Source organism: Pleurodeles waltl, chromosome 1_2 (assembly GCF_031143425.1).
Source record: "Pleurodeles waltl isolate 20211129_DDA chromosome 1_2, aPleWal1.hap1.20221129, whole genome shotgun sequence".
Taxonomy (NCBI): domain Eukaryota; kingdom Metazoa; phylum Chordata; class Amphibia; order Caudata; family Salamandridae; genus Pleurodeles; species Pleurodeles waltl.
The window spans coordinates 1,338,674,908-1,338,699,146 of record NC_090437.1 but is presented as its reverse complement, the minus strand read 5'-3'; the positions used below and the strand labels follow the sequence as shown (position 1 = coordinate 1,338,699,146).

The following is a 24,239-nucleotide window of genomic DNA, read 5'->3' as shown; positions in this document are numbered from 1 at the left end:
GGCGGAGCAAGCACCCTGGACCCCGTTCCCTCACGGACAACCACTGCGACCACCAGGTAAGGTGATCGACCGACAGGGGAGGGGGAGGAGGGTGTTGAGTGTTGTGTGCGTGAATGGGGGGGGGGTGTTTGTGAGAATGGAGGGGGGTATCGTGTGTGTTGGTGTATGTGCATGCAAGTGTGTGCGTGTATGCGGGGGTTGTCGTGGCCATGTGTGCATGTGTGTGTGAATGATTGTTCGTGTATGTATGTATGTGTGATGTGTGCCTGCGTGGATGTACGGGGAGGTTCGGAATGGGCATCGGGGGGAAAGGGGATTCCGAATGGGGATCGGGGAGGGGGTTTCGGAATGAGGATTGGCAGGGTGTCACAGCTTGGGGGGTGGGGGCTTCTGATGGGGTCGGGGTGGGAGGAGGGTCCTACATGGAGGGGAGAGGTTGGGGAGTCCTGCAGCGGCGACTGGAAAGAGCATTCCTGTCGCCAGTATCGTTTCTGCCAGGGATTCCATGGCGGGGCTGCTGCCACGGAATCCCTGGCAGTAAGGACCGTGGACGGTGTCAGGTGGACCGCCAGGTCAAAGGTGGTCAACCTTCGGCCAGGAGGTCCTACCCCACTGGCAGTACAGGTGGTGAACTGGCTGCAGTACAGCCAGTTTACTTCCATTGTTATAATTTGGCGGACCTGCACCATCACACTGTCGGCTGTCTGGCTGTCGCCATTGAATTAACTCTGCTCAGTGGGTTGCATGAACACGACTGGGGAAGTTCATTGGCATGAGAGAGCTCCGGAATAGTGAAGGATCAAGGGTATTTCAAAAGGACTCCAGAGTGTTAATTACTCGAGGTACACATAAGGGCTATAACTGTTCCGTCCTCTTGGGTCTCGGCACAAGAGGCACCAGACATGTAAGGGATACAGTGGGACCTAGCCCTCTCGGCATCTGCAGAGTCACTTTCAGACATATTGCCTTCATCCCTCCTGTTTTTCTAAATTATTGATGTTGGCTTTAGTACTCTGTGCACTTTACCGCTGCTAATCAGTGCTAAAGTGCCTGCGCTTTCTCTCGAAAACATGCTAAAATCAGCCTATGCCTCATGGGTGCATTTAATGTACTTCATGTCCCCAGTATACAGTAGTATATGTATTCAGGCCTTACTTGAAATGCTGATAGTGGGCTTGCAGCACTTCTTGTCCAGCCACTGAAGTAGCCCTTTAAAACCTGTCTCCGGCCTGCCATTAAAGCCTGTAGTGCACTTTAACCTGTAATTTCAACCTGTCAAAATAAACCTTTTGCCAGGCCTAAGCCTTCCTTTTTAGGTTTTGCCTGCATGCATGTTTGTGCACATGCTTGTGAAATCTTTTGTTAGTAACAAACAAAACTTGAAAGGGGCTTGGAACCAGCCCCTTACTTACCTGAACTTACCATTGGCTTTCTCCAGCGTCGCTCTGATTTAGCTTCTTCGGATTGGCCAGCATGTTGTCTTCACGTCACTTCCTGTCGTCGTCTTCTTCGCCGATCTTGCAGTCGACTTGCCTGTGGAACAAGCACTCCTTCCGGTCACTTCCCATTGAACACTGGCCAATGTCCTTCCTCTGGCTACGATACTGAAGTTACTTCTTTTTTCTTCCTGCGTGCTGTCTTCTTTCTTTGCCAACGTCTTCGTGCTTCGCTGCAGTCTTCTGTCTTCTTTCTTTCTTGCCAACCATCGTCTTTTTTCTTTCTGCATGCCGTCTTCTGTCTTCGCTGTCTTCTTTACCGTATGCTGTCTTCTCACGTGTGCACTCTTCTCATGTCCTCTGTCTTCTCCCGTCGTCTTCTGTCTTTTTATGTCTTCTTCTGTCTTCTCCTGTCGTCTTCTTTCTTCTTCTGTCTTCTCCCGTCGTCTTCAGTCTTCTTACGTGTGCACTCTTCTCACTACCACTTTGGTGTCTCATTAACCTCAACTGTAATCTGTCAACTGTGGTGCCCCAGTAGTTTGCAGCCCATTATTTTAGTACCAGAGTAATCTGTAATCAGTCACTTTGGTATTTGGTATTTTTTTATACTGTAATCGACCACCTTTGCTGCCACAGGAATATGCAACCCGTTATCTTAGTATCAGAGTAATCTGTAATCAGTCACTTTGGTATTTGGTATTTTTTTATACTGTACTCAGCCACCTTTGCTGCCAGAGGAATATGTAACCTGTTGTCTTAGTAGCAGAGTAATCTGTAATCAGTCCCATTACTCTGGTACCAGAATCTGTAATCTAATACTCTGGTTGTCAGTTAATCATCAGAAGGCCATGTTCGATTACACTGTAATCTGTAATCTACTCTTTTTGGAGTAGTCCACTTATTGTAGTAGGGTGCACTATCAGTCTATGTCAGGTGCACTTTTTGAAAGGTAGGACGCAGCACAAGCAGTGCCCCCTCATACATAGTATGGGCCTGAAGTGCTACGGGTGGGCAGAAACACACATACCCATATAGTTCACGCAGGGCAGCAAGCAAAGTTTTTGTGCCGTGTTCTGTAAACTGGAGAGGGCAAAAATGCACGACATCTGCAAGAAAATGGGGCAGTTCCTCTTCCTCTTGCACTGGTGCTCTTTGTGCAGCCTTGACCCAATGCAGGATCCCCTTCACAATAGTGCAAGGGTGTCTGCGTTGTGTTCAGGATAGGAAGAGCTGCTTGCTCTCTCTTCATTCATTGTTCGTGTGCTCCTGAGGCACGATTTTTGTCCCAAATTATTCTTAATTACTCAAGCTGGAGTAATAGAGTAATTTCTGTGATTTTGCATCAAAAGAGTAAAACGTAATTATTGAAATTACCCCAGTAACTCCGGAGTAAATAAAAATTCACCCTGGCCTAATCAGAACAACACAGCTTGTTCTACCCGATTATCCTACATCTACATGAACACTGGAGCTCTATTGCACTGTGAGGATCAACTAATCGAATGGTTCGCTCACAGGTGGATCCAGTGCTTCTGTGGAGATCAGCTTAAGGGAGTATGTGATCAGGTCATTAGTATCTTTTTGAATAAGTTACCAAATTGGGAGGGGATCCATATTTTTTCAAACGAGACAGCATTGTATGGCGGTCAGCTGTTCTGTAGAATATAGAATTTAGATCTTGGACCACCAGAATTGGATTGTGAGAGAATCAGGGGATTTACCGTTTATGTGCAACAGTCAGATTTAGGTTAGCTGCCAAAAGATTTGACAAATTAGTTTACCGCTTGGGATCAACAATGGAAATAGTCCTTCTCGTCTACTGCCTCAAGCACAACACTAAAATAATTCATCAGTATTTCTATATTAGTTGTATCTTCAAGATGTGACGGCACTTCCTTCCAGAAGCTCTTGAGACAATCACAAATTCACTATTCATGAAAGTAGTATCCCCTTTCCACGCACCCAGTCCTACACACTTGGCCCTCTAAAGATTGTTTATAAGTGAGCTGACGTCAAAGAGCATCTGAGCATTATCTGGTAGGTGCTTTCTTTATAGTTGGTGCACTTCGCTACTGGTCGCCTTATCAATATCCACGCGATGTCTCTGAGAGTTCTTGCTCCAGGTCTGTAGAGCAGTGTTGAGTATAGGATGGTGTATGTGATGGTTAGTTGTGTTCAAGGGCTCCGTATAGTCTCATTATTGTTGGTGGAAGTTCTCTTCCTGAAGCCATACTTTCTACTTTTGTTTTTTTCCCTGATTCCCCCCTCTTCAACTCTGGGTGGTATCGCCCTGTACAAAAGTTGTGAGAATCTATAAACCTTGTTTGACCCCAAGTGGAAGTCACATATTATTCCCTAATTTTGAGTCAATTTGTGACCTATGTAGGATTCACTGCTCCTCCACCCAAGTCTGATCAATTTTATCTGTCAGTTTTGGTTTGTGGATGAGGATCTCCTGGCCCTGGGCTCAAAGGTGATGCATATATTGTAATTTGGTGGAGTTGAGTGGGTGCCCCTGAGCCGTATGGGTTCGAGGAGGCAACCAGAATATGGGCCTGGTTTTGAGTTTGGTGGATGGGGCTACTCTGCCACAAATGTGACGGATATCCTGTCCGCCGTAGCACAATTCCATTATATCCTATGGGAATCGTAATATGACTGTGATGGAGTAACCCGTCCGCCAAACTCTAAGTGAGCCCTATATGTTGGAGAGGTATTTCACATGCATCTTGTTCACTCAGAGACCTAGGTTTATTACTGTGAAGGCCTGAGCCAATGCTACCCAGGACACTCATAATTTACCATGTTAGACTATGTAGTATCAGTGCAGCGTGGCTCAGTGAGGTAAAGCTTGTTAGCCAAGCGGAGACAGGCGTTTAAATTCTATCAGAGCCAGCGCAGCCGTCGGTCTTTAGAGTCATCCTTTGACGCACCAAAGAAGTCCAAAAAAAACAACAAAAAGGTCGAATTCGGTCTAAAAATGACTAGGGTAGCTCTTGTCTGTACCTGCACGTGGCGCGGAAAGAAAATAACTGACGTGGCGCCTATGTACGACCACGACATCATCACGACGGCCACAACGCCAACGACGGACGCGGAGTCGACTGACTGCTTGAAGAAAAAATCTCTGGATCCAGTCTGACACCTGGGGGAAACTCTAAGGTAAGGAATCTGCAACTAGAGTACGTCTCTACCAGATAAATCGTTACCGCAGGTAAGTAACTTGTTCATTATTATTATTGTTGTTATTAATATTATTGATACTTTTAGTATTATTATTGTCATTATTATTGTTATTGTCATTATTTTTACATTATTATTAGTATTGTTGTTATACTTATTGTTACTATCAATATTATGATTGTCATTATTAATACTACCACTGTTGTTATTATTATTATATTTATTGTTATTATTATTATTATTATTATTATTATTATTGTTGTTATTATCAATAACAAAAATACTAGCAGTAATAATCATGATGATGATAACAATAATAATTATAATGACAACAATAATAAGAAAGAATACAAATAACAATACTACTGCTACTAATAATAATAATAATAACAATAATAATAATACTTTAATGGGAAAGTTGACCAACCAAGACAAATAATTGTGACAAGCTCTTCGATGCATAAAGAGCCGAGAAGAGCGCTTAATGCAGAGGGTCATCCATCCTATTCGAGGGAGACCATGTAATGCATTTTCTGTCTCCTTGTAGGTGACTGGATACTACAATGGAATCATGAAATCAATCAACTGGATTGGAAAACCCATCCAGTGGGTGAAGGGATCCCCACCTTTGGACAACCCACCATGTGTCTTCAACGCTGACGATCCTTTCTGCAAACAAAGTAGGTTCTCCTCTTACTGGCAACGATAGTACGATGCATGATGAATGGTGCAGTGTGAACGAAATGAATGGGGAAATGGTCCTTTACAGAGACAGATTCTGATAGGTCCCAAATAACTCCTTCAACTCTTGAGATGTCTCCAGGCCTCCTGCTCTTGAGATTTCTCAAGTCCTCAATCTATTGAGATGTCTGAAGTCCCTCATCTCTTGAGATGCTCCAAAGCCTCCATGACTTGAGATGTCTCAAGTCCTTTATCTATTGAGATATCTCAAGTCCTTTACCTCTTGAGATGTCTCAAGCCCTTCGCCTCTTGACATATCTTAAGACTCTCATCTCTTGAAATTTCTCAAGTCCTTCATCTCTTGAGATGTCTCAAGACCTTCATCTCTTGAAATGTCTCGAGTCTTTTAGCTCTTGAGAGGCTCCATCTCCTGAAATGTCACAAAACCTCTAGCTTTCGAGATGTCTCAAGTCCTCCATCCATTGAGGTGTCTCAAGCCCTACATCTCTTAAGATGTTTCAAACCCTCCTTGTCTTGTGATGTCACAGTCAGAAATCTTCCATCTCTTGAGATGTCTCAAGACTTCCAGCTCCTCCAGTGTCTTAAGACCTTGCGATTTTGTGATGTATGAACACTTCCAGTTCTTCATATGTCTCAAAACCTCCTGCTCTCGAGATGTCTAGCACTTGAGATGTCTATACACCTCCATCTCTTAAGATGTCTCCCGATGTCTGTCTGGCATGAGCTTGCATGTGTCATACCTGGAGAGTGTTCTGGAAGGAATACATGCCTGGAGCACTTCTTCTCAACTCTGACCTCTGGGACTGAGAGATACTAAAGATGCCTTCATGTTGTTGAGTCTAGTAAATGACAGAGCCATGCTCCCAAACAGCTTCTTTTAAAGTGCGGACAGTGAAACCATCAGGCAGCCACGATGTTGGAATAAATCATTTTAGGCTAATCTTCACAGTGTGGTTTAGGGTCCAGCCTGATGCCCGTACAATATTTACTATGGCCCTGTCTGTCTGCCTGCCTTTCCCAAAGAAAGTAGAAAGACTTATTAAAAGAGGTATTGTTAAGGTGGAGCAAACCTCGATGTCCCTAGTGAGTGGGATACGCTTTAGAGGCTGGTAGAAGGTCACACCTGCTAAGAGAGAACACATCCTGTAGTTCTGTTGTCTTACTTAAAGATGCATACTAGTAATCTGTAGTGGTTCAACAGAGCCTGCAGCTCAAGGCTGCCCCAGGTGGTGGCCCTGCTGGGAGTGCGGGATGGGTACCAGGTACCAGCATCTTGGACACTGTAGTTCTGATTGCTTCCAATTGGAGGCTGAGCACAGATGCAATCTGTATGAAGCATACATTCTCAATGCTGCTGGTCTTTTCCAGAGATTGTGCTCCTTTTCCAGAGGCTGTGGAAGTTTTACAGACCGTGCAGATCTGGTCCCACAGTGGCTGGCCTGGCATGATGTATGGATGTGTCCATGGAATTCTTATGGAGCCTGTGGGTTCTGCCGCTCCCCATATGAGAGGGCAGAGACTGTTGTAGGAGTCTTGTCGCCAGAACGAGCTAGGATGTCCTTCAGACCCTCAGTGCTTTAGGAGAGGCAGCAGGCTTGAGGGTGCAGCAGCTGAGGATGGGTGTTCGAGCACAGACTGTGGTGAGTTTGTGCCTTTGAATCTCTGAGGTTAAGTGGGGTGTATGTATGAGAGAGATTACAAGGAGAGTACTTCTTGTCGGTAACTCTTCCAGAAGAAACTCTTTGGGGAGATGTAGCAGCCGGCTGCCTCAGGTGGGAGTACGTCTTAGTGAGTGAAGCTGCAGGGGTTCCTGAAGCACGCTAATGGCAAAGTGAGTGAATGGCATGAATCTCTTACATAGAATGATATCAGGCTAGTGATAGTAGAATGGACCTCAGATACAATTATATCAGAGCAAGGAGGTCAGGGCCACCTCTGATGAAAATATACCAATGAGAGTGAAGGTGCGTCACTCCCACAAATCAGAGTCAAGCGATAGGGCACCTTGAGGTGGAATTCTATAAGACTGAGTGCATAATCAGGGCTCCCTCGGCCTGGGTATATCACAGTGCGAGTACGTCAGAAGGGCTCCCGCGGCCTGGGTATATCACAGTGCGAGTACATCAGCAGGGCTCCCGCGGCCTGGGTATATCACAGTGCGAGTACATCAGCAGGGCTCCCGCGGCCTGGGTATATCACAGTGCGAGTACATCAGCAGGGCTCCCATGGATGGGAGTCCATCATACCCTGTGAAGCAGTGCAGCTCTTGAGTTGTTCAAATGGTCCCACTGCAGTCACTGCTCTCCTCTCTTTCAGATCAGCTTTCCACCTTGGCCATTGTGGCCTTAGGCACTGGGCTCACCTTCGTCATCTTTGGGATCTCCAGCTTCCTTATCTTCAGGTAGGTCCACTGGGGCTGTGTGAGTGCTCCTTACTGCCCTCTCGCTGTCTGTGGCAGCATTACACCCAGGGAGACAGACCTCTGAACCAAGGTACTCCAGAAGCAACACTGTCAATGCAACATTCACATCTGTGCACTTGCTTTAGTGTCTCTCGCCAACACCATGTGCTGGACACACTACTGTGGCATCCAATCACCTTTGAGAACACCCTTTCACTCTCAATGACCCCCAAACTTTCAGAGCTTCCACTCCCCCAAAGACCTGCCCATCACACTTGTTTCGACCTCCTCCCCACACAACCACACTTGTCCCACTTCTGGAATCACCGAGCCCCACCAGCACAGCCAGAGAGGAATCACAGGGCCCAATGACACTACACAGTAAACACAACACTTGCCATGGCCTTTTTCACACAAGACTTGGCTGACTTCAAACAAAACATCAGAAATCAGTAAACTCACATGGCACACAGCGCAATCTGTTGAGGATCTAACAAAAATTAAAATACTCTCCTGTGCTCACAGAATCCTCATGGCCGTGGCCAGAGTAGCTTGACACTTAGAACCACAGAAGTGTGGAACAAAAATACAGCCCTCTTCAGTGCAGTCACATACCGTGTCATTCCTCCCATGAGCTGCTACGCATATCTCTCCATCAACTGGTGTATCACCAGAAACAAACCAGACGCTGCATCACCAGCACCACACAGAGCATCATCGTGTCATTCACAACCTCTTGGATAGTCTCATTGCCTTGAGGGCCACCACATATAAGACCTCCTAGGATCCACCTCCACAAACTCTTGTCCAGTGAAACCCTCGCGTTACACCTCAATGTCGTCAAAGCTTTCCATCCAAGACATTTTCCACGACCCTCATGAACAATGCAGCAGTGAGAGCACCCTAATGTTCTTTCAAAGTACTGACCTGTCAATCACCTGCTGCTCCTAGGAAAATGGGGAGAGCAATCTTAGTTTGACTACGAGGGTGGTGAACAAGCAATATCTGGGACATGACTACCTGCACAGCTGCAGAAACACCTTGGCACCGTAAGGGAAGGCACGCAGTGGACTCTGCCCTCATCAATCATAAGAGTGGCCTCTGACTACTGAGTTGCTCTCGACACTTTTGATCCCCAAGCTGTAATCAGGATTCTAAAACAGAATTCATTCTTATCTTTGGCAGCACTAAACAAGCTCATACAGGTACACACACATACAAAGCCTTACACAACATTGGCCACACGTGCCTCAACAAAGGTATAAACATCTACAACTTCGCAGACACCACTGCTCAGTCACACACACACCACCCCGCGTACAGAGAACCAGGTCCAGAGGTCAAACCTTCCCTCACCTCACTCACAAAGCCTACAAAGATCTGCCTCTGCTTATCAGAGCCTCCTCCCCAGCTCCTGCCTTCTGCAAGAAACTTAAGACCTGGTACTTCACCTAGCCTCGACTCGGGCTCGGACCATACAGCTCCTGCTTCAGTGCCAGGATACCCTCCCATGTGAGCTGTGTGCTTTACAAATACACAAAACATACCCGAGAAAGATGCTTTCACTTCCCGACTAGGTGGCAGGTCACCTGCCTTTATAGGAGCAACAGCCTCTGCTTCCGAGCACACTGGGCAAAGATGCCCAACAGCCTAGTACCAGCTCTTGATTCTACGTGGAGTAAATCAAACCTCACAGACTCGTACTTGAGAGACACTGTCCAAGCCATGGTCTTCTCCCCCATCAATGGTGACTGCTCACTTTCCAACACTGTCCTGACTTCACAGTGTCTTCGTTGAAGGCCATCCTACTTGCCAATTGTCCATGACACTACAGTGATTCCATTGAAGGCCATCCCTTATGTCTAATGTCCACACTGGCTTCATTGAAGGCACTCCTACAAATCCACTATCCCCGTCCCACTGAGGTCCTGGTGAAGGCCCTCCTACATGCCATCACCTGATTCATAGGGCTGCAGATGAGCAATCACATGGTGCCTATCATGATACTCTCTGTGCTGGGTGCCCATCCCCCGACCTCTGTCATCTCTGTCACCTCGTAATCACCAATGAAGCAGCAGGAATCTAAGCAGCGGCAGACTACCAGAGTGACAAATTATCCAGTTCCGTATGCAAAGGCAACGCCAGCAGGCACAGCATCACCAGGCCTGAATTAAACAATGGTACCAAAAAATGAAAAGGCAAGTACAACAGACATTTCTATGTATGCGACTGAATAAGGACTGCTCAACTCCACAGGACATATCTCATCATTGACGGAGCAACCCATCTCTCCCTCGCATCGCACAAGATTGTGAACTGGTCCCTTTTATGAATGATCCTAGAAAAAATATACACTCTTACCCTTCACTGTGTACAACATGTTTTTATTTCCTGGCACTCTGTAATCATCAACAGCTGGATCACTGCATGTGCTGATACCTTACCCCCCTCAAACACAATCCAAATTCAAGAGCCTGACCACAGGCCAGCTAATGCACAGAGAAACTCAGCTTGACGAAACTCCACTGTAAGCAACTGGAGCACAAATGGAAAACAAGACAAGACACTAGAGGTAAAGAAATATTCAAATCCACCCTAATACACCACCACCAGCATATGTGAACTCCAGGCTCACTGCTCATGCAGATCACATCACCACCAGCACTATCAGCAGCAAGGAAATCTTCACCGGCATAAAAGATTCATCACACCTCCTGCCGCCTCCAGCAGCATCACCCCCTGGCATGACCTGTGCAACAAGCTCTTGGAATTCTTCTGTAGCAAAACCACCCCAATGTACAGCAACTGCGACCCTCAACCCCATTGCCGTTGTAGCTCAATTTCCCAACATGGCCAATGAATGATGCCTGACCTGGTGGCCTGCCACCACCTCCGTTGAAATTGTTGCTGCCATGAAGACCAGACACTTGGGGGCTCCATCTGACCCTTACCCGCCCCTCACGTCTTCATCAAAGAACTCCTACCAATCAGCAAAGCACTAGCACCCATCTTCAACGCATCCATCAACCCATTCCTGGACACCAGGAAACATGCCACTCTCATGCCTTTGCTCAAGAAACCATCCAGTGACCCAGCAATTCTTTCCAACTACAGGCCTATCTCCCTCCTACTGTACCTGGCAAAGATCTAAGACCAACACCTCACCAACCACCTTACCAGCCGCCAGCTTCTCGATGCCATAAAGTCTGGATTCAGGCCAAACCACAGTACAAAGTTAGCATTCATTGCCGCCACAGGCGACATCTGCATGATCCTTGACAGAGAAGACATGGCAGCCCTCATTCTCCTGGACCTCTCTGCAACATTTGACATGATTTCATACTCCATCTGCATAAAGGTGCCTGAGCGAGGTTGGCAGGACTCGCATTCAGCTGGATCTGCTCCTTCAATGATAGAACATAAGCTGTCTGCCGGCACCTTACTCCACTGAAGCCCGCAAACACAGCTGTACAGTGCCTCAGGGTTCATTGTTAAATCTCACCTGCTTCAACACAAAGATTCTTCAACACAGAGATGATCTGTCTGGCCAGCATCATCCGCAGACATGACATCATCATCCTCTCCTACACAAAGCACATGCAACTCATGCTCTCCCTCTCAGACGAGGCCCCAACACAAGAAACAAGTTCAATGAAGTATGATTGTATCAAGCTTAACACAAACCAGACAGAAGTAGTGATCTTCGGCAAGAACACCCCACCATGGGACTCAAATTATTGGCTGCTGAGCTCGGACCTTTCCCAGCACCCACGCCAGGAACCTCAGAATTATCTTCAATAGCAAACTGGACATGGCCACACTGCATCCTGCTTTCACACCCTGAAGATGCCAGGAAAGATCTACAAATGACTCCCAGGCAATATCAGAAAAGCTGTCACTCACACCCTAGTCACCAGCAAGATGGATTATGGGAACACCCTCTATGCCTGGATCACCAAGCGCCTCCCTACACGACTACAAACCATCCAGAACTCTACAGCCAGACACATAGTAAACCTCCCACACACAACTCACATCACACAACACTTCAGGGCAATACACTGACTCTCGATAAACGAACATGCTCAATTCAATCTTCTCACACTTACATTGAAGGCACTACACAACCCAGGCCCCACCCACCTGAACAGTCGCATCTCCTTCCGCCAACCATCAATACACCTCCACTCCGCAGGACTGGTACTCGCGCACACCCCACGCATACTCAGGACCAGATTATAAGGACGGCTGTAACCTTACATCACTCCTTAAGTATGAACGGCCTCCCACTCCACACCAAACCCTCCTCCTCTCATCTTGAGCTCCACAAGAAGCTGAAGACCTGGCTTTTCAATTAACCAACCTACTATAGGATGGGCTAGACACAAACCCTTGTGTGTAATAGTGTGTGTTACAAATACACGCAACACCAACACATACAACCATATATGGCACACATTTAAGCTGAAGAACTGATGTTTTAGTTATGTGCATGTTTTGTACTGATGTGTGTTTCTTTCTCTGGAAGCTAAACTGTTGCTCTTTCTTCAGCAGTAGTAATTGGTGCTGTTGCTGGTAACACTAATCCCTGGTGCTTCTGCTAGGCACAGTCAGTGCTGCAGTTCTCGTTACGCTGCTGGTTGATGCTGGTGATGGGGGACGGGCATCACTTGTGCTGTCGCTGTTACACAGGCCATTTGCTATGTTGCTATGTACCAGTCAACAGCCACTGATACTTTGTTAGGCACCAGTCACTAATACTCTTTCTTGTTAGGCACCTGTCACTGGTACAGTTGCTGTTACAGTCACCTTTGATGCTGTTGCTAGGCACCAGTAACAGCTGCTCTTCCTGCTAAACTGGCCATTGATGCAGTTGTGTTACTTTGGCCACTGATGCAGTTGTTGTTACTTGGCCACTGATGCTGTAGTTGTTACTCCAGTCATTGATGCTATTGCTAGGCACCAGTCACCGCTGCTCTTTCTATTACACTGTTCATTGATGCGGTTGCTAAGCACCAGTCAGCGCTGGGCTTCCTGTTACACTGGCCATTGATGCTGTTATTGTTACTGTGGCCATTGATGGTGTTGTAGTTACTCCGGCCATTTATGCTGTTGTTGTTACTGTGGTCATTGATGCTGTTTTGCTACTCTGCCCAGTGATGCTGTTGTTGTTACTCTGGCCAGGCACAGTCACTGCTGCTGCTTCTGTTGCATTGGCCAGTAATGCTGTCAACATGCTCTGGTCATTGATGCTGTTATTGTTACTATGGTTTTTGATGCTGTCGCCACCCACCAGTCACTGCTGCTCTGTTACATTGACCATTGATGCTGTTGTGTTACTCTGGCCATTGATGCTGTTGCTAGGCACCAGCCACTGCTGCTCTTTCTGTTACATTGGCCATTGATGCTGTTATGTTACTCTGGTCATTGATGCAGTTGTTGTTACTCTGGCCAATGATGCTGTTGCTAGGCACCAGTCACTGCTGCTGTTTCTATTACACTGGCCAATGATGTTACCATGTTACTCTGGTCATTGATGCTATTGTTGTTACTCTGGTTATTGATGCTGTCGCCACGCACCAGTCACCACTACTGTTTCCGTTGCGTGACCAGTAATGCTGTTAATGTGCTCTGGTCATTGATGCTGTTGTTGTTACTCTGGTCATTGATGCTGTCGCCCCGCACCAGTCACTGGTGCTCTTTCTGTTACATTGGCCATTGATGTTGCTGTGTTATTCTGGTCATTCATCCTGTTGTGTTAGTCTGGACATTGATGCGGTTGTTATGTTGGCCATTGATGCTGTTGTTGTAAACCTGGTCATTGAAGCTGTTGCTAGGCACCAGTCACTGCTGCTCTTTCTGTTACATTGGCCATTGATGTTGCTGTGTTACTCTGGTCATTCATCCTGTTGTGTTAGTCTGGACATTGATGCTGTTGTTTCTCTGGCTATTGATGCTTTTGTGTTACTTTGGCCATTGATGCTACTGTGTTACTATGGTCATTGATGCTGTTGTTGTTACTCTGGTCATTGATGCTGTTGCTAGGCACCAGTCCCTGCTGTTGTTTCTATTACATTGGCCATTGATGCTACTGTGTTACTCTGGTCATTGATGCTGTTGTTGTTACTCTGGTTATTGATGCTGTTGCTATGCACCAGTCACTGCTGCTATTTCCGTTGCATTGGCCAGTAATGCTCTCAACTTGCTCTGGCCATTGATGGTGCTGCCTGCTGCTATGCACTGGTCACTGGTCATTGATCCTGCTGCCTGTTGCTACGCGCTGGTCACTGGCCACTGATGCTGTTGCCTGTTGCTATGCGCTGGTCACTGGTCACTGATGCTACTGCCTGTTGCTATGCGCCAGTCACTAGTCATTGATGCTGTTGTCTGTTGCTATGCGCTGGTCACTGGCCATTGATGGTGCTGCCTGCTGCTATGCGCTAGTCACTGGTCATTGAAGCTGCTGCCTGCTTCAATGCGCTGGTCACTGGTCATGGAGGCTGCTGATTAATGAGCAGATCACTGATGTTGTCCTGTCACTCCTGTCACTGACGCCTGTCCCCTCCATTCTTGCAGAAAGCTGATGTTGGAGAAGGAGCTGGCCAGCATGCTGTGGAGGATCCGCTGGGAGGAGCTGCAGTTTGGTAACTCTGAGCGTTACCACAAGAGCGCCGGAAGTAGACTGACTCTGTCCCTGGTGAGCAGACCTAACTAACAAGAGATGAGACACACGCAGTGACACTCACAAGTGCCCCACGCGGAGCCCAGACATGACCTCTGTCAGCAGCCCTCTAGAGCCGGCTCTCTTTACCTCTCTGACCTGGGCTGTGATCAGCTCCTGCTGTGCTCAGTCTATCTATGGCTGTCCTCACCACCCCGGCTTACATCACCATACTGCCCTCCTCACTCTACATGGCCTTGTCTGGTATCTGCCCACTTGTTATTGTGTTCTTTTGGCAGTTTGTTTTGTTATTGTCTCAGTTGTCTTTCTTGCTTAATTCAGTTTTTCATTATGTTACTTGCTCCTTATTTATGCCATGCATTATCCACCATTTCTCCCACCCACTTTCCACCACCCGCCGCCCTGCCCACTGCCTCCCAGTGATCCTCCTAGGACCTACTTAATGGAGGTTGCAGCAGGTGCGCACAGCAGATGCACCACTGGCGAGACATAGGTGTGCCCAAGGCAAACCCGTCTGCGCCCATCCAAGCCTGGACCATGGCACTTGCATGACAGGACCTCTGGCCCTCCTACTATCCACAGATACTCCGCCGCAGAGCTCCGAACCCTGATCCCACAACCCGCAACAGGATCTGCTGCATCGCATCTCCACGAACAACAGTAGGGTCTTTCACCTATTGCCACTGCCTTTTCTCCTGCAACACCAGAGCAAACAACAGTACCAGAGACACCTTCAAACAAGGCTGCGCCCACCTCGTCAACTGAGACCGCCAGAGTACAACTCTAGCTCATCCTACTCAACGTACGATTGCTTGCAAACTTGCCACTGATATCTGGGACCCTATCTCATTCCTCACCCCAGACGTCATCTGTCTCGCAGAGGCCTGGCTGAGCCTGGCTTCCATGCCGGACATCACCACCACCACATGAAGGCTACAAGATAACTCACCGGGACCAGACCAAGAAACACAGGGGTGGTATTGCCATCATCTACAAGGACACCATCTGCTGCACCACCTCCACAGATAATGGGGCATCACAACTTCCAAGCCCACACAGATAGGAAAAACACCATAAGAGGCACCCTCGCCTACAGACCACCAGGACCACAACCCTATTTCCGAACACCATCCCTGACCTCATCGCTCCAATCGCCATTGACTCCAAACACAACATCTTCCTAGGAGATCTTAACTTTCACGTCATTAACCTCAGTATCACCAACACAGCCGACCTCCTGGACAGCATGAGCAACATCAGCCTCAAACAACTTGTCACTGAACTCACTAACAGTGCAGGACACACGCTTGACCCCATCTTCTCCACCAGCTACATAATCAGGTACAGCCACATCACTCAGCTCCCCTGGACCTGTCATTACAGCATCCACTTCACCATCTCAGGACCTACCCACACTGGCACCTTACCTCCCAGCTCCATGCGCTGAAACTGGAAAAAATATATTAGAAGATGAGTGGAACAAGGCTTTCAAATCACACCTCCCAGACTCAACTTCCAATCCAGAACATGCTGCGAAGAACCTCTCTCAGTGGATCATGGAGTGCGCCAATGCAATTGCCAACCCAAAGGACCTGCCAGAAGAGACAGATGGTTCACCATGGAGCTCTGTCATACAACACTTACTACAACTAGAGAGGATACATAGCGCACCAGCAAAGAAAAAGAAAACCTCACCACCTTCAAGATAGCACTCAACCAGTACCATTGCCTCCTGAAAGGAACAAAGAAAAGCACACTAGAAGACCACATTGAAGCCAGCACAAACAGCAGCAAGGAGGTCTTTGCCATTGTGAAAGTGTTCTCCAACCCTGCAGCCGTCAGGAACAGCATTACCCCATCCCAAGAACTGTGTGACACCCTGGTGGACTTCTTACACTACAAGATCTCTGTCATCTACAAAAACTTCAAACCCCAACCCACCCCTCCGACAGCATCAACCTGCTTTCACCTACGAACACAAAACCGAAACACTTGTTCACCCACTGAGACCCCCTCACACCTCATATCACTATCTTCATCATGAACTCAGTGCGCATAGGGGTACCCGTAGACCCCTTTCCTCACAACATCTTCAACCTGAAAGCAAGATGATTGGCGATGAGCTCAAAAAAGTCCTGAATACCTCCATCACCTTGGCCTCCTTCCCTGAAGACTTAAACACGATGAAGTGAGGCCCCTCCTTAAGAAACCAAAGAACTACAGGCCCATCTCCCTACTCCCATTTTCAGCAAAGGTTCTAGAGAAGGAAATCGACAAGCTACTCAAAGAACACCTAGAACACAACAACCTCCTGGACCCCTCTCAATCCGGATTTTGAACCAACTAGAGCACGGAGACATCCCTACTCGCAGCCACTGATGACACTCAGGGCCATCCTGGACAGCGGTGAAACATGAGCTCTCATCCCCCTGGATTTGTAATCCGCCTTCGACACCGTCTCCCATCACATCTTGATAACCAAGCTCCACCACATCGGAATCCAGGGTCAGTCTTCCACCGTTTACATCAGACCCCAAGAAGGTCATCTGCGGTATCCCACAAGGATCGTCCCTCAGCCTCTTCAACATGTACATGGCCAGCACCGTCAGATCACATGGACTCAACATCATCTCCCAAGCCAACAACACTCAGCTCATCTCATCATTTCGGTGTCATAAGACCCCTCCGCCAGAGCCAACTTCCACAGATGTATGATGAACTGCGCCAACCGGACGAAGGACAACTGTCCCAAACTAAACGCGGACAAGACAGAAGTCCTCATCTTTGGTACTAACACCTCTCCATGGAATGACCCTTGGTGGTCTGCTGAACTCAGCCCATCTTCTGCCACAAAAGACCACTCCCGCAACCTCTGCATTATCTTGGACAACATGCTTTCCATGAAGGAGCAGGTAAACACAGTCTCTTCCACCTGGTTCTAAACTCTACGCATGCTCTGCAAGATCTTCAGGTGGTTCCCAGTCAACACTAGACAGGTCGTCATGAAGGACTATGGAAATGCATTTTACCTCAGAATCACCACACACCTCCTGAAGAAACTACAGACAATACAAAACACAGCGGCCAGACTCATCCTTGACATTCCCCGATGAACCCACACCTTTGTCCCCCTCAAGAAACTACACTGACTCCCGATCCAGAAGAGACGCCAGTTCAAGATATGGACCCAACCATACAAAGCCCTACACAGCGAAGGACCAGCACACATCCACAAATGCATGACCTTCCTCCAACTAACCAGACACCTATGAGCCACCTCCCTTTTCATCACAGACACATCCAGGATCCATGTAAGCTGCAGCAGAAGACACTCCTTCTCACACCTGGTGGCCTTATTCTGGAAAGATCTTCCCCTGCATCTCAGGACTGCCTGTTTGGTTCAGCTTTTCAGGAAAGGACTCAAGACTTGGCTGTTCGAAGGAACAGATCACCACAAAGCCAGCAGTAACTCCAGCTCCTTGAGAACCTCACGGGTGATTTGCAGCAATTTACAAATCCAGATTGATTTATTGATTGATCCCTACTGTCATCAGTACTGTATCACCAGATCTCATCCCTACTCTGATCCCAGCCATCATCATCTGGTAATCCCACTGTCCTTACCCAGCTGTCGTCAGCTGTTAATCCAGATGTCCTTACTACAATATTTCCGGCTCTCAGCTCTACTTCGATCCCAGCTGTTGCCAGCTGTTACTCCTACTGTCCTTAGTACTCTGTATCCTGCTGTCCTCACACTCTGCCCCAGCGGCGGTAACTACTATGTCCCAGCTGTCATTGGCTGTCGCACTCCAACTCTCCTCTTTGTTACATCTGCAGGTGTCGTGGCCACCATGAGCCAGTGTCGGCACCACTGGACCGTCAGAAGCCACCATCATCCTCTTCACTCTGTCATCACTACTCAGTCCCTCTTGATATTCCTGACCCAACCCGTTTCCGAGCCACCTAACCCCATCCGTGTCCACCACTGTCTGTCCAGCTGTGATTGTCACCCTACTCAGAGGATTCCTGTCCACTCTTGATTCCAGCTGTGGTAACCACTCTAACCCCAGTAGCAGCTGTGGCCCACACTGTGGCTTGTGCTGTTCTATGTTTACCTATATGAATGCATTAAGGGGCGAAAAGTATCATAGAGCTAAAACCACTAGTGTAAAAAACCCATCCTGTGCATTGCCAATAAATGTTAAGGGGCATATTATACCCTGTTTGCGCTGAATTAGCGTCATTTTTTTACGCTAATTCAGCGCAAACTTAACTCCATATTTATATTTTGGTGCTAGATATGTCTAGCACCAAAATATTGGAGTTAAAGTCATTTCTTGCCTCCGGAAAACTACCTTGCGTCAATGATATGCAAGGTAGGTGTTCCCGGGCTTAAAATGACTCAAAGCCCGAGCACCTCGTTTATCCTCCCGTGCAAAAATGGCACACAGGAGGGAGGCGGGCCTAAATAATGGCACTAAGCTTGCTTAGCACCATTATTTATGCCTGGGTAAGGGCTGGCGTTAGGGGACCTATGGGCCCATTTCCACGGTGGAACACCATGGAATAAGGCAACATGTGCCCTCCACAGGCCCCAGGGACACCCGCACCCACACCAAAGGGACAGTGGAGGATGGGAGACCCCATCCCAGGTAAGTACAGGTAAATATTTAGCTTTTTATTTTAAAGTGCCATAGGGGAGCCTAACTTGAGCCCCCCTGCATGGCACTGTGCCCAATGGCCATGCCCAGGGGACTTAGACAGAAGTCATGTCCATGGGGGTTGTGCGTCTAACAATGGCACTAGTCAGGTTAGAGTCATTATTTTGACTCAAACCTGACTAGCGCCACTCTTTCACGCACAAGCGCCAGTTTTCCCTGCACCTCCCCAACCCGGTTAGTGTCACGTATTTTGACTCTAACCGGGCCTCAGTGCCAGCTTGCACCATTCCTTAAATATGGCACCCGGGTGGCGCTCTGGAATGGCGCTATACTTTTTGACGCAAACCTGCACTAACGCAGGTTTGCGTAAAAAAGTATAAATCAGGGCATAAGTACTCTAATGCAAGATGTTCAATTACATTATAAGATCATGACAGGTGGATATAACACAATATGTGTTATTGATGAATCATTTTGCTTTTAAAAAGTCATTCAATTTAAAATAATGTTCATGGATGGAGGGGGAGACGTTTACTCTGGTGAAGGGCATCATAGATGCAAAATAATTAATCATTGTCTTATAATGAACCATTTTCCATAAACAAAAAAGATTAATGCTGTTAACAAGTATAAGTTGTTTCAGCCATCAAACATAATTTTTCTGGACAACTGCCTTCTTCAGGACATCTAGATAGTCTCATAAAATTCACTGTCAATTATTTACTTTTTCCTGCTGTCTTCCAGGGTCAACTGTCTTTTAGAGGACCTGTTCTCTGCAGCTTCTCACTTGAGTCAGTTCCCTCAAATCGTCCGATATTTCTAACTCTAACATTGTTTCTTTGTGATGTAACATGCATTAGAATTCTGGCTCTTTCTAAGATGGCGTCCTGTGTGTCAGAGCCTAAAGTGTGCCCGCTTTTATGGTATTCCTTTTAAAGATGGCCATCGGTCCCCTGTGGTGTCCTGTATAGAATGACCCTCATGGTTCCTACAATTACAAACCTCCTCAGTCGCCATTTAATGGAGCTTTGTACAATTCAATCTGCATTTTAATGTTTTGTAGTGTTTTTGCAGCTGTTGATAGAACACTACAGCTATGTCTTTGCAATATTTTACTTTTCTTCGTATAATATCAACCTTCAGGGACTGGCTTAACTGTACAGGGGCACAATGGAGACCCCACCTTCTAGTTCTGCTCTGTCGTGCAGGTCAGAACTCTAGTTTTATCAAATTCAAGAACTTTGGGGGCGAGACACTGATGATGGGAGAGTTGCGTCAGGGTTGGATGGGATCTTAGCGCCTGTAGCCATATTTTGCATGGAGACCCACTCAACTTCTCACCACAGGGGGTAGGAGGGTGGCGTGATCTCCTGCTTAATGTTCTTGACCATCTCCTGTCCCCTCAGTCTTTCATTCTTTCTTGCTCTCCTGTAGGGTACTTTGCACATAGTGTATCTCTTGTTTTTCCATCATATTCTCTTTTGTTTTCCTTCTGCTGTAACAGTGCCACATTGTATTTGTTAGGGAGTATGGGATGTTGTTTTGAAGCACTTATGACAAAGAGGCGAGGGCAAGTCATCTCCAATTTACCCTATCCCAATATGTATCTTTAGAGGCAGAAATTCATAACCAAATTTCATTTAATTCCCCACCGTAGGAGAGGGAAATGGAAGGAGAGTAGAATTTAGAGGGAAACAAATAAATGAAACAAGGTATTAGTAAATTGGAGTAAACTTCCGCTTTATACGTTTCGGCCAACGAGGTAAGTCGTGAAGACACTGTTCTAAACTGGAACCAGAATTGCAAAATTGTGCATGATGGATTTCTGCAACTCTCCCTCAAATACTGATATACAGATGAACTGACTGATAGTGTCATCATTCTTCCTTTGGGTTTCTCCCGGACCGAGCAGGTCATCCGCTTTTGCAATAAACTCTACGGCTAATCCATTAGAGGTTTGTATACAGGTGACTCATTCCTTCTAAGCCAAAGTGCTACCTTTATTTTATTAAAGGTACGTTGCAGGTGTTTCTAGTTTCAACAGCTGCTCATACCTCCCTCCATACCGTGTCTTGTGTTGCACACTCCACAGATTGCACCCCTCTGAGCTGAGCCTTGTATCTTCTTGGACGACTGGCCGCTCGGCGTTTGACTGTAAAAATGGCTCACGCAGTCTGGTCCCAGTGCTGCCTCCTTTCTTGTAGGTCTCATACACACTGGCCCAAAGTGTAGCTTCTTGTATCCTATTCTCTTCTGAGTTTCTTTTGTTTTTAATGTTTCATTTTTTAAATCTTTATTATTCTCTCTGCTGTGTTCTTTCAGTTTGCTGTGTACCGCCTTCTGCCTCCGTTGACAGTGCTTTTAGCCTTGGGGCCTGATTTAGATATTGGCGGACGAGTTACTCCATCACAACAGTGACAGATACCCTGGATATAGGATGCTATGGGCTTTATATTTCAGCGGACGGGATATCAATCTCTGTTGTGACGGAGTAACCCGTCCACCAAGTTCTAAATCAGGCCCTTGGTCTGTTTGTCGGTGCTGTGTTCTTCTCTCTGCATCTGTGGTTCTTTAATGATTTTCTCATCTGTCCTAGAGAGGCTCCAGCTATGGTTCCTTGATGACTGCCCACGGGAAGTACCAGATCTTTGCCAACACTGGTCATTTCAAGGTGTGTTATTAGACCGCAGTTGCTAGCCTCTGCTCTCCTTGTCTTCCCTGCCTTGTTCCCTTCTGCCCTTCCGTCTTCTAGTGTCTCATTTGGTCCATAGTACATCAGTCCTACAATTATTAAGCTGTTCCTTCTCTTCCACAGGGGAATGTGGTGGCCATTAAGCACGTCAACAAGAAGAGGATCGAGCTGACAAGACAGGTGCTATTTGAGCTGAAGCACGTAGGTATCTGGACCTCAATGTTCACATGCTTGTAGCTCTGTCCACCTGGTGGGGAGGGTGGTTAGGACTGGTATCTCTGTACATCAGTTGAGATGCTGCACTTGGTTAGGAGACGGGGTTTTGGTCCAGCTCCAAAGAGCCCTCTGTGTTGCTGCAGCTTCCTTAGAGTTGTCCCTGTAGCTCCAATAATAGTGCAGTCAATGAGGTCAGAGCACCACGTCGTATTTCATGCCCATGTCCTTGTTTTTTAAGTCATGTATTTGCATTGCAGTTTGTGTTACAATACTCTGGTTGATTCCATGGCTGTTGGTGGTTCTGATGACCATTGGTGACCCTCATGCCCACGGGTTTCACCACGGGTGGTCTCCAGGATGATGTGTGTGACCAGGGGTGGTGTTCAGTACCATGGAATGGACTAGCAATGGATTCAGTAACTAAGGATAAGAGTGTGATTATCAGTGGTTTCCCCAGTGATAGATCATTTCAATATTAAGGAAGTGGCTGTGATGGACGACTTCAATGACAATTAATGTCACCGTAGATGCCTTCCATCAGCTTGTACCTGACCACGAATTGTTTACTTTATTAGATATGTGACCAATCTGTGTCTCCATAACCATGAATGTGTGAGTGAGAGTATCAATGCCACATAGGTGGTCCCACTACACTGAATGCGAGACTCACTGGACTGTCCGTGGTCCATGAGTGTATCAAGGGACCATGGTTGGTGTCCCTGACTAAGGATGAGAACATCAGTGAACCATTGGTGGTGTCCATGACATAAGTATTAAGGGACCATAGGCAGTGTGCACGACCAAGAGTGAGAGCCTTCAATGCCTCTACTTGGTCTCCACTACCCTAATGTGAGTACCAATGCACAGTGGATGGTCTCCTGCACCATGGCTGTATCAGTGGCAGTGGTGGCTGGTGGCCTTTAAAAGTGGTGGGGTGTAATCCTTGGCTCGATTTCCAAAGAGCCTTTTCTTGAAGGGTTCACTCACACTTTCTTGCACTGTTTACTGTCTCACTCTGACTCACTCAGTCTCACTTGGTCTCACTAATTCACACAGCCTCGCTCATTCTACTTTGCCCCACTGTGTCTCACTCAGTCCCACTCATTCTCACACATTCTGAATTACTCAGTCTTACTGTGACTTAGTCTCACACACAGTAGCACTCAGTTACACTCACTGTCATTCTCCCTCACTCGCTCACATTCTTTCTCACACATACTGGTCCTTACTATCACTCATTCTCACTCACTCTGACTCGTTCCCTCACTGACTTTCTCTCACTTTATCTCACACATCTAGTCACACAGACATGCGCAAAGTGCTGGAATAGCACATGCACCTTCATGCACCTGTGTCAGCAATCAGACAATGTCTCTACCTGCCTCAGTTTGTTGCTGGACCCGAAGCGGGTCTGCATTTTATTTTCATTATATCAAGAGTGAATTATTATTCACTCTTGATACAATAAAAATTGACCACAAAACAAGGAGGGTGTAGTGTTGCTGTGGAGCCATAAAGGAGAGCTGCCACTGGTCCAGGGACACCCATCCATCAAACCAATCGATCCACTCAATCATCCATCCTTTCACTTATCCATTGCCCCTTTCATTCCTCCAATCATCCATCCATTCATTCGTCCATCCATCCTTTTGCTCATCCGTCCACCCTTTTGCTCCATCTAGCCGTCCTTTCACACCATCCTCCCTTTGGCTCATCCATATATCCACCTTTTCACTCAGCCATCTATCCTTATATCCATCCACCCTTTGCCCAATCCATCTATCCAGCCATCCATCCATCCATCCATTCATACATCCCTCCATTTACCATCACTCAGCCATCTATCCTTTTGCTTACTCATCCATTTATCCATCTATTCATTCATCCATCGATTCATCCTTTCACTCACCCAGCCATCCATCCTTTCATCCATACATCCATCTACCCTACCTATCGCTCATCCATCCATTGTTGAACTCATTCATGTTTACATACATCCTTTCACTCATCCATCCTTACGCTCATCTATCCATACTTTCACTCATCCATCCATCCACACATCCATCCATTTACCTTTCCACTCATCCATTTATCCATTCATCCAGACATCCATCTACCCTGTCTTTCACTGATCCATCCATTATTTTACTCATCCATCTTTACATCCATCCTTTCACTCATCCATCTTTTCGCTCATCCATCCATATTTTCACTCCATCCATCCACTCATCCATCCATTTACCCTTGCACTCATCCATCCATTCTT

General features: G+C 46.9%; 1 protein-coding gene across 1 annotated transcript in view; it reads left to right on the top strand.

Annotated features, from left to right (window-relative positions):
• The window catches only part of NPR2 (natriuretic peptide receptor 2), a 428,259-nt gene that overhangs the window by 281,830 nt on the left and 122,190 nt on the right, over positions 1 to 24,239 (top strand). The window contains exons 6-10 of the mRNA XM_069205697.1: positions 5,167 to 5,299; positions 7,638 to 7,722; positions 14,299 to 14,419; positions 21,662 to 21,736; positions 21,881 to 21,958. Of these exons, the coding sequence (XP_069061798.1) occupies positions 5,167 to 5,299; positions 7,638 to 7,722; positions 14,299 to 14,419; positions 21,662 to 21,736; positions 21,881 to 21,958 (492 nt within the window). The remainder of the gene's footprint in view (positions 1 to 5,166; positions 5,300 to 7,637; positions 7,723 to 14,298; positions 14,420 to 21,661; positions 21,737 to 21,880; positions 21,959 to 24,239) is intronic.